General features: G+C 39.7%; 1 protein-coding gene and 1 non-coding gene across 4 annotated transcripts in view; both read right to left on the bottom strand.

Moving 5' to 3' along the window:
• Window positions 1–14,672, bottom strand: part of LRRK1 (leucine rich repeat kinase 1) — a 134,275-nt gene that overhangs the window by 79,260 nt on the left and 40,343 nt on the right. For all 3 annotated transcript variants that reach the window (XM_058736776.1, XM_058736774.1, XM_058736775.1), the window contains one exon: window positions 7,461–7,624. In XM_058736776.1, coding sequence (XP_058592759.1) covers window positions 7,461–7,624 — 164 coding nt within the window. The remainder of the gene's footprint in view (window positions 1–7,460; window positions 7,625–14,672) is intronic.
• Window positions 6,641–6,804, bottom strand: LOC131518468 (U1 spliceosomal RNA). Its single transcript, XR_009265143.1, has one exon. It is a non-coding gene; the product is annotated as a U1 spliceosomal RNA (small nuclear RNA).

Below are 14,672 nucleotides of genomic sequence, written 5' to 3'. Positions count from 1 at the left end.
GTCAGTTAAGTGTCTGACTCTGGATTTTGGCTCAGGTATTGATCTTGCGGTTTGTGGGATAGAGCCCCACGTCAGGCTCTGTTCTCACAGCTTGGGATGCTCTCTCTTCCTGCTCCTCCTCCCCCTTACCTCTCAAAAATAAATAAATAAACTTAAAATTAAAAAGTAAAGAGCCATTTATTTTACCTGAAAAATGGGTTTATTTGGGAATAGCAGAGGAATTGCAATTCAGGACAAGCCAACTACAGTGAACCATAGCCAAGTCTGGAGAACAGAAGAGAGGGGCTTACTTTTACAAGGGAAAAAGGAAGAAGCTGGGAGGGTGTTTCACTGAGTTCCCATTGGCTGGGCTGTTGCTGGGCAAGGAGAAATTCTTCCTTCCTCCAGCTGCGGTGTGGTAAGTAAGCCTCCTTGGAGAATGCAGGGTTTGCTTCTGAAGGTGAGTGATAGTGCGTGAGAACTCCCCTTCAGGGCTTCCAGACTCCAGTTTAAGTGAGGTTTCTTTTATTTATTTTCACACTGTATTTCCATCCTGTGGGTGAGGAAATGGAGGCTTGCCCACAGCGAGGGAATTTACAGTCTGCAGAACTACTGGGGTCTGTCTAGCCCCAAACCTATGTTCTCCCCATTCTACCCAAGACTTCCCAGGAACTGTGGGACCTGGAGGGAGGCCTGGGCTCTGAAGGAGAGTGAATGAGCTGGTGACGTGACATACTCATTCAATATGACCGAAAAAGCAAAACCCACTGGCCTGCCAATCTGCCCGGGGTGGGGCCCGGGAGGCCTGCCATTCCAGGAAAGCACTTGCATTAGGGAGAAAAACCACAGGGATTGATTAAATGATTCACTGCACACAACCAACAGCTGTCTAGACGCTAGTGAGTTGGAGGCTTAAAAGCCCCATCCTCATGAAGTGGTAATTTCCTAGGAGTCAGCCTGAAGCCAAGAGGAACCAGAAGGCAGGAAAGGTCAGGGCTGGCACTCTGGCTGGAGACAGCGCAGAGGCTCTATAGCGTGTATTTATTTTAATTCAAATAGCACAGAAAAGTATAAAATAAAAAAGGAGGCCTCCCTCCATACCTCTACTTCCCAATGACCTTTTTGCAAAGGAAAGTGCTTTTACACAGCCTTCCAGAACATGTTCATCCATATCAACACATGGGTAGTCCCACATGAAACCAAACTCTTTTTTTACTTTAGTCATTGTAACTTTAAAAAAAAATTTTTTTTTAATGTTTATTTATTTTTGAGACAAAAAGAGAGAGCACAAGCAGGGAAGGGGCAGACAGAGGGAGGCATACAATCCAAAGCAGGCTCCAGGCTCTGAGCTGTCAGCACAGAGCCTGACACGGGGCTTGAACTTATGAACCTTGAGATCATGACCTGAGCTGAAGTCGAATGCTTAACCGACTGAGCCACCCAGGCATCTGCAGTCATTATAACTTTTATTGGCATATAACACACCTACAGAAAAGGACACAAATTGTGTGTTCAGTTTCATGAACTGTTACAAATGAGCACATTCATGTAATGGACATCCAGACCTCGGAACCTAAGATTATCTGTGCTCCAAAGTCCTCCTTCTAGTCACTGTCCTACCTGGAATAACCACTATCCTGACTTTTAACACCACAGATTCATTCTTGGCCAGTTTTTAAATGTTATAAAAGTGGAATTAGACTTCACTTTTTTTTTTTTTTTCTGTTTGCTTTGAAGTAGACACTCATTGGAAGTTGCAAAGACAGTCTTGAGGAGCATCCATGTTTCCTTAACTCAGTTTCCCCCAATGGTGACACCTTACACAACTGTACTTCAAGATCAAACCCAGTAATTTGATGTTAGTAAATGTGGGTATATCATTCTGCACTTGTGCAAACACCACTGTGATCAAGATACAGAACTACTCCGGGGTGCCTGAGTAGCTCAGCCGGTTAAGCATCCGACTTAGGCTTGGGTCATGATCTCGTGGTTTGTGGGTTCGAGCCCTGCATCGAGATCTGTGCTGACAGCTTGGAGCCCGGAGCCTGCTTCGGATTCTGTGTCTCCCTCTCTCTTTGCCCCTCCCCCCCACTCTCTCTCAAAAATAAACACTAAAAAACTTAAAAGAAAAAAAGATACAGAACTACTCCATTGTGAGACCAGTCTCTCCAGCCTCCCCTCCCCCACTTTACTGTCACACTCACCTTACTGCCCTCCACCATCACTAACCCCAGCAGCCACAAATGTCTCTTCCATCTCTATAATTTTGCCATTTTGAGAATGTTTATATACGAATGGAATCATACAGAATGTGACCTTTTGAGATTGTTTTTTTTTAATATCCTGCTCAGCATAATGCCCTTGAGATCCACCTGAATGGCTGCATATTTCAAAGAGTTTCTTTGTGTTACTTAGTATCATATTTATATTTTAATATATTTATACTATATATTACATTTTATATATGTGTAGTATACTTTTATATTATATTCCATTGTATGTATAACCACTCATCTGCTAAGAGTTTTATGTAGTATCTAGTTCCTATTACAAGTAGAACTGCTAAGAACAAATCATGCACAGATTTCTGCACGCACATAAGTTTTCATTTCCCTAGGTTAAATGCTCAGGAGTGCACTTGCTGGGTCATAATGTAAGTGTGTTTTTGTTTTTTTTTTTTTAAATTTTTTTTTTTAACGTTTATTTATTTTCGAGACAGGGAGAGACAGAGCATGAACAGGGGAGGGTCAGAGAGAGGGAGACACAGAATATGAAGCAGGCTCCAGGCTCTGAGCTGTCAGCACAGAGCCTGACGCGAGGCTAGAACTCACGGACTGCAAGATCATGACCTGAGCCGAAGTCGGCCGCCTAACTGACTGAGCCACCCAGGCGCCCCTATGTGTTTTTGTTTTTAAAGAAACTGCCAAACTATTTTCCGAAATGGAAATATTCTCACCATAATGAATGAGAGATAGTTTCTCTACATCCTCATCAGAATTTGGCATTCTATTTTTTTTAATTTTAGCCATTCTAATCAATATGTAGTTATATTTTATTGTGTCTTAATTTGCATTTCCCTAATGGCTAATGATGTTGAACATCTTCTCATGGATTTATTGGCCATTTGTATATACTCTTCAACAAAATGTTTCTTCATCTATTTCCTACATTACTTAACTGGATTGTTTGTCTTTTATGTTGAATGTTGGGAGATTTTTTATGTATGAATCAGAGATGAGTCCTTTGTCAGATATGTGATTTGCAAGTATTTTCTCCAAGCCTGTAGCTTATCTTTTCTCTCTCTTTTTAAAAAATTTTTTTTTTTCAACATTTTTTATTTATTTTTGGGACAGAGAGAGACAGAGCATGAACGGGGGAGGGGCAGAGAGAGAGGGAGACACAGAATCGGAAACAGGCTCCAGGCTCCGAGCCATCAGCCCAGAGCCTGACGCGGGGCTCGAACTCACGGACCGCGAGATCGTGACCTGGCTGAAGTCGGACGCTTAACCGACTGCGCCACCCAGGCGCCCCTCTTTTCTCTCTCTTAACAGGGTCTTTCTCAAAGCAAAAGTTGTTAATTTGTCAATTTTTTCTTTTATGGATAATTTCTTTTTTGAATTTTCTATGTAGACTGTCATGTCATCTGCAAAAAGAGATTGTTTTATTTTTCTTTCAGATGTGTATGCCTTTTATTTCATTTTCTTGTCTTAACTGCATTGGCCAGAACTCCCAGTAATATATTGAATATAATTTTATATAATTATTCTCAAATAAAACTATTGAGAATAGATATCCTTGTCTCATTCCCAATTTAGGGGTAAATCAGTCTTTCACCATCAGGTATGACGTTTGTTGTAGGTTTCTGTAGATATTCATCAGGCTGAGGAAGCTCCCCTCCATTCTTAATTTTCTAAGAGTTTTTATCATGAGGGTATTAAATTTAGTCAAATGTTTTTTCTGCATCAAGTGATATGATAATGTGATTTTTTCTTCTTCACTTTAAGCCTTAATCCATTCAAACTGATATAACAAAATACCACAGACTGAGTGGCAGAAAAATAACAAAAATTTATTTCTTACAGTTTTGGAGGCTGGATGTTTGAGATTATGGTGCCAGTGTGGTCAGATGAGGGCCTTCCTCCTAGTGGCTGATCTCTTCTGTCTTACATGGCAGAATAGGGCTAGGGAGGTCTGTGGGATCTATTTAATAAGAGCACTAACCCCATTCATAAGAGCTCCAGCGTTATGACCTAATCACCTTCCAGAAGCCTCAACTCCAAACACCATCACTTTATTCAACATAGGCATTTTGGGGGGACACATTCAGTGTGTAGCAGTCTATTAATATGGAGGATTATATTGGCTGATTATTGAGTACTTTACTGAACTAGTCTTGTATCTCTAGAATAAATCCCACTTGATCATGGTGTTTAACTCTTTTCATATATTGTTGAAATCTATTTGTAATATGTTAAGAATTTTTGCATCTATATTCATGATGGCTCAGTCTGTACTTTTCTGTTTTGTACTGTCTTTGTCTGGTTTGGGTATCAGGTATATTGGACTCATAGAAGTGTTGAAAAGTATTCGTAGAGTTGGTGTTAATTCTTTTTTAAACATTTGGTAGAATTCTCCCATGAAGGTATCTGGGTCTATAGATTTCTTTTTTTTTTTTTAATTTTTTAAAATGTTTGTTTCTGAGAGACAGAGAGAGAGCATGAGCAGGGGAGAGGCAGAGAGAGACACACATACAGAATCTGAAGCAGGCTCCAGGCTCTGAGCTGTCATGTCAGCACAGAGCTCAATCTGGGGCTTGAACCCATGAACCATGAGATCATGACCTGAGCCGAAGTCCGTTGCTTACCTGACTGAGCCACCCAGGCCCCCTTATAGATTTCTTTTTAGGAGGTTTTAACTTGTGAATTGAATTTCCTTAATAGTTAAAGGGGTATTAAAATCATGTACATATTTTATAGTGGTGAGTTATAGTTTGTACTTTTCCAGGATTGGTCCATTTCATCTAAGTTGTCAAATTTATGTGTATAAAGTTGTTCCTTTACAATCCTTTTGATATTTGTAGGGTATGTAGTGCCATTCCTTGTTTCCTTCTTGATATTAGATATTTTTCTCTTGTCTCTATGTTAGTTTTCCTAGAGGTTTGTCAATTTTGTTGATCTTTTCAAAAAATTACCTTTTTTTCACTGACTTTTTCTATTGTTTTTCTGTTTAAATTTCATCATTTTTCTACTCTTAATTTTAGTATTTCCTTTCTCCCACTTGATTTGGATTTATTTTGCTCTTCTTATAGCTCCTTTAGGTGGAAGTTTTGGATCATTAATTTGAGACTTCTCCTCTTTGTTAATGTAAGTAGTTAGTGCTATAAATTTCCCTCTCTGCACTGCCTTAGCTGCATCCCACAAATTTTGACATGTTGTATTTTCATTTTTGTTCAGTTAAAAGTATTTTTTAAATTGCCCTTGAGACCTTGTCTTTGATCCATGGGTCATTTGAAAGTTTGTGGTTAGTCCAGGTGCTTGGAGATTTTCCTATTATCTTTTTGCTATTAATTTCCAGTTTGATTCCACTGAAGTTAGAGAACATATTCTGTCTGCTTTTAATTCTTTTAAATGTGATGAGGTTTATCTTATGGCCTAGGATGTGCAGTCTATCTAGAGATATGCTCTGTGGACACTTGAAAAGAATGTGCATTCTGCTCTTGTTGTGTGGAATGTTTTATAAATGTCAGTTTGATTCTGTGGGCTGATGGTGTGAAGTTCTGTATCCTTACTGATTTTCTGCCTAGTTGTTCTATCATTTGTTGAGAGAGGGTGTCAAATTATAAGTCTCCAATTATTATTGTGGATTTATCTCGTTCTCCTTTCAGTTATGTCAGTTTTTGTTTCACATATTTTACAGCTCTGTTGTTTGGTGCAAGCACATTTAGGATTGCTATGTCTTCTTGATGGACTGACTCCTTCAACGTTATGAAATATTCCTCCCTGTCCATGGCAACTTCCTTTAGTCTGAGGTCAATTTTATCTGATACTTAGCCACTCCTTTCTTTTGATTAATATTTGCATGGTATAACTTTTTCTATACATTTACTTTCAACCCACATATATCCTCTTTGAAGTGAGTTTCCCATAGGCAGAATATAGCTGCTCATGGTTATTTATTTATTTATTTTTTTAATTATTATTATTTTTTTAACGTTTATTTATTTTTGAGACAGAGACAGAGCATGAACGGGGGTGGGTCAGAGAGAGGGAGACACAGAATCCCAAACAGGCTCCAGGCTCTGAGCTGTCAGCACAGAGCCCGACGTGGGGCTTGAACTCACTGACCGTGAGATCATGACCTGAGCTGAAGTTGGCAACTTAACCGACTGAGCCACCCAGGCGCCCCTTTTATTTATTTATTTTGATCTACTCTGCAGTCTCTTCAAGTTTATGTTTTTGGAAAATTTATGTTAATATAGTTACTTACATATTAAAGCTAAGGTCTGCCATGCATTTCTTTGTTTTGTTTTGTTTACTCTTTCATTTTTCTGATTATTTTCCTGCTTTCCCGTGAGCTTCTTAAACATTTTTCAAATCCCATTTTGATTGGTCAATAGTGTTTTTGAGTATACCTCTTTGTATGGTTTTGTTTTGTTTCTTTTCAGGGGAAAGTGCGAACGCAGTCCCCCACTACCACAAATTACGTAGTCCAGTTTCCCACATTTAGGGAAATCGCAGGGGTCAGCACATCTGGAGTGCAATGGATGAGCCTCACCCTGGGAAAACCATCTTCGTGATCATGGTATCTCCCTTGCCAGGTAAGTGTACCTCTTTGTATAGTTTTTAAAGTGGTTGCTCTGGGTGTTACACACAGCTTAACCAAGTCTACCGGTTTCAACATTTCACCAGTTAAAGTGAAGTGTAAACACCTTTCTTGCTTTAAAGCACACACGAATTTATAATCATATGGAAAATGCTTGATATAATATTAGGTGAGAAAAAGCAGCATGCAAAACTATATACACAAAATGACTTTATCTCTGTTAGAAACAACAATGTAAGCACAGATCAGCAAATGGAGAGAAAATATAATGAAATTGTTAAGTGGGACTGTTTGGCTGCATTAGGAATATGGTTACTTTCTTATTCTTTTCCTCTCTACTTTTACATTTTTCTAAATTTTCTTGTTAGCTTGCGCTATTTCATAATGGAAAAGAAATGTAGAGGAATACAGTACATTAAACCTTCAGACTGGCCTTTTGTTGTTCACATTTCAGTTACTGGTAAGGTGAAAGGGTGTGCATAGATAGTGGCAGGCTGAGAACTGGCTTGACAAGACTGGCAGCCATTAAGTTTACATGTGAAATGAGGTAAAAAAAAAATCCCCACTATGATTAGAGGATAACAAGGAAATAATCTGAATGATAACCTTCATCCAAGCCAGATCCCCAGTCTGGTTGAAGGAGCTGGCGTTGACCCTACCTTCTCCAGCTGGGATGTGCTGTCATCACAAGCCTCCCGGAGCAAGTGCCGGGCCCTGCTGGGGTCTCCTTGCTTGTATGCAGCGTGAATGCCCTCCGTCCCCGGGCACCGCGCTGTGGGGTCACTGCCTGGTGTGGACGGTTTGCTGCCCATGTCCCCAGCACCTGAGTGGACGGAAGCACACACACAATGTCACCATCACTTGCCAGTGCCGCTCATGGGAATCACGGAGAGGAGAGCAGGATGAGCTCTCCGTGAAATAAATCTGGGGCTTTAGGAAGAGAAAAGGGTTGCCCTGAAATAATGCCAGTGTCACCAAGGACAGCAGACCCCGGGATCTGCAGCCCTGTGGGAGGGACTTTCTGTCTGGGGCTGGTGCTGAGTCAGGCTGTCTGTGCAGCAACACTGTCCTGCCGTGGAGTGGATCCAGGGCACCTATGGCAGCTGCCTGGCTGGGAACTGCCAGGCTGATCTCACTGACAGCGACAGAAAAGTAGGGGTTTGGTGGGAGAGCTGAAAGTCCAGCCAAATTGTTCCCCTTCTGTTTCCCTCACAGGGGTATAGTATCTAGTGGTGGAAGAAAGACAGGTCTAATATTCAGGATTTGGAAATTTATACTCACTCTGCCTAGAAAACCCCACTAAGGGTGTGGGATTTAGAATCAGCAGCCCTCATCCATACTTACCCCTGCACAAATATGCCACATTCTGATCTTGGTGATCCTCTGAAACTCTAGGCCTTGGGACGTCCTTGGGCCACTAGTGTGACTGGCCCAGGGTGTCCCTAAGATATCTCTTGATTCTGCCAGTCTATTTATCTGAAATGTGGCTCATCCATCAGGCAATATCTTGCTGTCCTCTAATTGTGACACTGGCTGTGCTACTTGGGAAAAAGGCGAGCTTTGCAGAAGGCATGTTGCAGCAATGATGGGGCATTCATTGAGCAGTCATGCTTGGCTGAGCACCATACTGGGTGCTGAAGATATATAAGTAAAGGAAGTCAGCTCCTACCCTCACTGAGCTCTCCCTTTAGAACAGGGGTTTTGTGGACCCCAAAGGTTGATGAACAGCCTTCTGAGGTTGCCTGAACATCCTAAATTGGACACAAAACTCTGTGTGTGTGTGTGTGTGTCTGTGTGCGTGTGCACATGCACATGCACGTGTGTGTGTGTGTACATTTTTCTGAGGAGAAAATTCAAGTCTTCTACCAGATTTCCAAATGCGCAAGTGAATCAGAGTTAAAAGTTTTACCTCTATAAATATTACTGAAAATACCACAATGAATGAGGAGTTATGTTCTGAATGTGTTGAATGAAATAGGGGGAGAATCCTACCATGCTTGGCCAAGTTCACATAGTCAGTAAGAGGCAAACCTGAACTGAAGTTTGGACCCCTAGCTCTCAGGCTAGGGTGAACCTCCTCCATATCTCTGCTACCTCTTTGAAGGAATGAATAAAAGAAGCTTCTTCTCATGTGAAAATAATGCGGGGCAAGGTTAGCTTCCAAACTCTCATATCACAGAAGTGAATCACATTATACCAGCTAACATTTGGACAACTAAAAAAATATATATTTATAATAACATACAATTATGCGCTTAGAAACAAATTTAACCAAAGATGGGGAGACCTCTATAAATGAAAAGACATTCCATGTTCATGGATTAGAAAAATCAATATTATCAGCAGGTCAATTCTTCTCAATTTTATCTACAGATTGAATAAAATCCCAGCCATAATTTTAATAGGTTTTGGGGGGTATAAATTAACAATCTGATCTTCAAATCTGTATGGAAATTCAAAGGATTTTAAATATCCAAAGTAATCTTGAAAAAGAACAGCCCTGGAAGATAGATACCATGTGATGTCAAGACTTACTATAAAGCTACAGTAATAAAGGCATTGTGGTACCAGTATAGACAAATAAACCCATGGAACAGCATAGAGAATTGAGAAATGTACCCATACTTGTACATTCAATTGATTTTTGCAAGAGTGCCAAAGCAATACAATGAGAAAAGCAGTCTTTTCAAAAAATGGTGCTGGAACGACTGGACACCCACAATGAATAAAAAGAAACTTGGACTCCTACTTCTCACCCCCGCCCCCCCCGCACACATTAATTTGAGACAGACCATGGACCTAACATAAAGGTTAAAATTATGGAACTTCTAGAAAAACAGACGTAAGAGAATATATTTATGTCTTGAGAGTAGGTAAAGATTTCTTAGATGGGACACAGAAGGCAATAACCATCATAGGAAAAATTACTAAATCAGACTTCACCAAATTTTAGAACTTCTGCTCATCAGAAGATTGAGCTACCATTTAAAAGTGAAAAGGCAACTTGTATACTGGAAGAAAATATTTACCAAACGTAAATCAAGAAAAAAATAGAATGGTATCCAGAATACAAAAATGATTCCAAAACTCAGTAATAAAGGACAGCCCAATTAAAAATGGGCAAAGATTGGAACAGCAGAGGATATTAAAAATATTCAAAAGGCTTGGGGCGCCTGGGTGGCGCAGTCGGTCAAGTGTCCGACTTCAGCCAGGTCACGATCTCGCGGTCCGTGAGTTCGAGCCCCACGTCAGGCTCTGGGCTGATGGCTCGGAGCCTGGAGCCTGTTTCCGATTCTGTGTCTCCCTCTCTCTCTGCCCCTCCCCCGTTCATGCTCTGTCTCTCTCTGTCCCAAAAATAAATTAAAAAAAATATATTCAAAAGGCTCAATATCACTAATTATCAGACAGATGCTAATTAAAACCAGAAGCAGACACAGCTATACTCCCACCAGAATCACCAAAATTTAAGAAGACTTACAATAGTTGGTGAGATTATGGAGCAACCAGAACACTCGTGCTTTATTGGCTGGAGTGTAAAATGGCACAAATGGAGTGTAAAATGGAAACAAGTCTGGTGGTTTCTTATAAAACTAAACATACAGCTACCCTATGATCCAGCAATTCTGTTTTCAGATATTTAGCCAAGAGAAATATGTCTAAAAAGCTTATCCAAGAATGTTCATAGCAGCTTCATTCATACTGTTTCCAAGCTGTAAATAGCACGTGTCCATCAACAGAAGGACGGATAAACAACTACGGTGGTTTAGTAACTACTCAGCAATAAAAAGGAATGAACTACTACTGATCCATGAAATAAGTGACAGGCAGTCTCAAAACATAATGCTGAGTGAAAGACTGATCACAAAATGATTCCGTTTATACGCTGTTGTAATCGATGGGTGAAAAAAAATCAGAATGGTGGTTCCTGGGGGGCAGGGGCAAGCATGAAGTTTACCAGGGCGGGGGCATGAGAAAATTGCTGTTTGTTACTTGTCAAAGCTTATCAAACAGTCTAATGAAGACTTGTGCATTTTGCTCTATATGGATTTTACCCACAAGCACTATAAACAATATTGGACTGTAGTTAATAACACAAGTGCTGAAGATTTTGAGGGTGATGTGTACAGATGCTTGCAACTTTCTTTGAAATGTACTGAAAATATTGGATTGATGGATGGACACAGGGATACAAATACGGATAGAATGTGAGAGAGCAACTTTAGAAAATGTTAATGGTAGAATTTAGGTAGTGGGTAATGGATGTACATGGTTCAATTCTTTCAACTTCACATTTACGTTTTTTTGTTTGCTTGTTTGTTTTTGTAACAAAATGTACAGAAGTGAATCAAAATATCATACCCTAAATGCAGGGCCCACCATATGGCATACTGTGTAAGCGCCACCATCAGGGCAGAAAAATCCTGCTCTGTAGAAAGGCAAAGACAAGGGCTTACAGTAAAGGCGCTTGACACTGTTCAGGGTCTTTACAACTGATTCTAAGCCATGACTTTCACTACTTCAAAGGGACCATTCTGAAAAATCCACGGAAGTGGATAAGCATCACACACCATCTGCATCATTCCCAAAACACCAATGCAAGATTGCTGTGTCTGAGTGGAGATTACTGAGGATCTTTGGTTGTGTATTTTTGTAAAGAGGAATCACAAAACGGCTCAGGGTATAGTGGTTGCACTTGTGAGTAAGACAGCTTTGCTCCCCAACACAAGCTAACTGTCCCATTAATTATTTACCATCAGAGACCCTGGGACATCAGAGAGCTGACTGGGAGGAGAAAAGCATGGGCAGGTTGCAAGAAGGAGGTAAAACAGCAGCAACACCCATCGGGAGGGGCACTTAATTATGTCATTGCCCATCTTTCAAAATTAAACAAATATTTCCCTTATCTCTGTAGATTACAAGCGTGAGTGTGTGTGTGTGTGTGTGTATGTGGTATGTGTGTGTACACAAGCAAATATAAAGTAACCTCTTCTGTTCACGTTAGAAACATAAATAAAAACAGTTCACCTTTGAGCCTCAATTGAGTGACACTGAGAAGGCAGAACCTAGGGTATAGGGTGCATGTCAAATTACAAGGGTGATTTTACTTTAACTTGATTTTTAAATAATGCAGCATATGTGCAGTAAATGATGCAATCGGAACCAAGACTCTACTCAATTCTATTTATATAATTTTTAACGTTGTGGTGTTTTCAGTTCTGCATCTGATTTTCTTAGGTTGCATGGACAATGCACGTCCACTGTCACTGATGCTGAGGGCTGGGGCGGGGGGGGGGGTGTCTGGCACATTCAAATTGTTGGAAAGACATTACAGGAAAAAATCCACTAATGTGCATGCATTTAATTTAATCTGCCAACTTCTCTTAATTTCCTGAAATTATAAAAATAATGGTTAACATATATTTAAATTGAAAGAAAAAAGACCACAATGCTAATAATTAGTATTAAGGATGGGCTGGGGTGGACTTAATAATGGAATTAGAAAAGATTTTTGTTCTTTATTTCCCCATAATGGAAATAGATGACTATTTTGTTTTAAACCTTAAAGAAATTACACAAGTAATAAAAGAGCACATTCTCACTGAAAAAAATAATAATACAGAACTTCATGATGTAATAAAGCAGAAGCCTTCCTCCCCACCATCAGACACCTTTCTTGAGGTAAATATTTACTTTCATATTACTTTTCCCCCCAAATACTACAGCTCTGTATTTGACAACTGGTGACTTCTGATTTAAACTTAAAGCGGAGGACTGTATTTACACCACTCAAGATTATTCAGGGATTTGTGCCTGTTAATCAGCCATTGTCCATAATTCTATTCTTCTCTGCAGTAAAATGTGACAGCTCTAAGTATTTTGTTCATACAGATGTAAAGTTCGTATTAAAAATATAAACACCCAAAATGTATCCTATTTCAATAAAATACCAAATAAGTCACTAAAACCACTAGGAAAATAATTGTAGAACATTAGAATGATTCAGTTTCAAAAAAAAATCCCTTTTTGTTCTCTATTGCAATGTCATTATTTTCCTATACAGCAATGAAAATCTCCTATATATATATATATATATATATATATATATATATATGTGTGTGTGTGTGTGTGTATATGAATATATACATACTCACATACACTACAAACAGGCATCTCACTTGCTTTTAATGCAAAATTAACATGATAAATATGCTTAATGAAGTCAGTAGACAAATAAAGGAGGAGAAGGGAAAATCAAAAGCACAATTTTGGTTTTTGGTTTGATTTTAGGAATCAATTAATTAGAAGTAGGAGCTAGTGAGGAGAGGCTACAAATAGAGTGGATGGCTAGGGTTATGGATTTGGCCCATGTAGAACTATTCAAGAACACAGGAAACATCTACAGTAAGCTGTGAAATGATAGTGGACATATTCCTGGTTGGTGACAAACAATAATATCAGCATAGCCTGTTATTTAAATATGCTGGACGTGATGCTAATTAAAGTTCAGAATGTGAAGAAGCATTTGGTTAAAACAGTATTTTAGCCTCTGGCATGAGAATATTATTTTGTCCTCGAGAATCACTTTCAATGTAGTACTCTATTTATAAAAGAAATATTTTCAGCAACACTGTGTGCTCTACGTATTCAGCCATTGCTAGGAGAAATGGTTTCGGTTGCCAATAATTCAGGCTCTAAATATCATTTCTGCAATTCAGGTTTTGGAAACGCAGAGTATTCTGACTGCAGGAAAATGAATGGAAATTTTTCTTCTCTTCTATTTTGGGGACATAGTAAAATAGAATTCCATGAATATGATTGAGTGATGTCAACTCTAAAAGCCATATCACTTACACGAAGAGTTCCTCATGAACCTCCCCCTTTAAAGAGAGTCCTCCTTTGTTTGTTGGTTCTGAGTCCGTTAAGGAGAGTCCTAAGGAGAGTCTTTTACCTTTTCTTCTAGAACAACATTTGTTAAGTCATCCCTCCGCACCCAAATATCAGAATAAAATTCTCTCTCTACTGTTTTTCTTCTACAAATCTAGGACAATGGAGAAGTAATACGAAAGTGACTTTAATTCTTTAAGTTCTAAATGTTGGCCTCTCATATATACATTTAATTATGTATAATTATATCAATAATATATATTATATACAATTATATATATTATCGTTATATATATATATTATTTTTAATTCTCTCTTCCCCACCAAAGAAAACATGTATGATGGAAAGAGAATTCTGTCTGTCCATTCAAAATCTGTTGCATCCTCTGTATATCCTGGAAAAGACCCTAACATTTTACTTGTACATCTATGGATTTTTTTTATTCCGTTCATCTCTATCAACAGAGTAGCAAAAAGTAAAGACATATCTCTCAACCCACAGTTCACAACACAAAAGTAAACTTCAGGATGCTACTGACCTGGTCATGATCGCTTAAGGACCTTGTCCTGCATCCTTCCCCGAGTCCCTGGGTGGCCAGAGCACTGAGGGCAGGGGCTGTCCCTCTCTGGAGGGGACACCCTCCTGGCTCTGCAGGGGCTCACCTGCTGTAGCCCTGGGTTCACCAACCTTCAGCTGGAAGGATGCTTCTTTCTCTGCAGCTATCACTCTAGGATTTTAGCCTCAGTAGCAGTTTTCATCTCTGGGTCGTATTACGGTGAAATCCAACCCTTTATTTATTCGGGGAAGATGCAGAGGTTGGGGGATGTGGAGGGTGATGTGACCCCCAGGGTGACCCTCGGTGATAATTCCTCACCAGCTCCAGATGGCTGCTGCTCAGCCCCATCACGCCGGGCCACTTGGATCGACCAGCATCAGAAAAGAAAGCCCAGGCAGCGGTGGCATCCTGGCTCATGGCTCACACAGA

The sequence above is a fragment of the Neofelis nebulosa genome, chromosome 7 (genome assembly GCF_028018385.1).
Source record: "Neofelis nebulosa isolate mNeoNeb1 chromosome 7, mNeoNeb1.pri, whole genome shotgun sequence".
Taxonomy (NCBI): Eukaryota; Metazoa; Chordata; class Mammalia; order Carnivora; family Felidae; genus Neofelis; species Neofelis nebulosa.
This window is presented reverse-complemented; position numbering and strand designations above follow the sequence as displayed.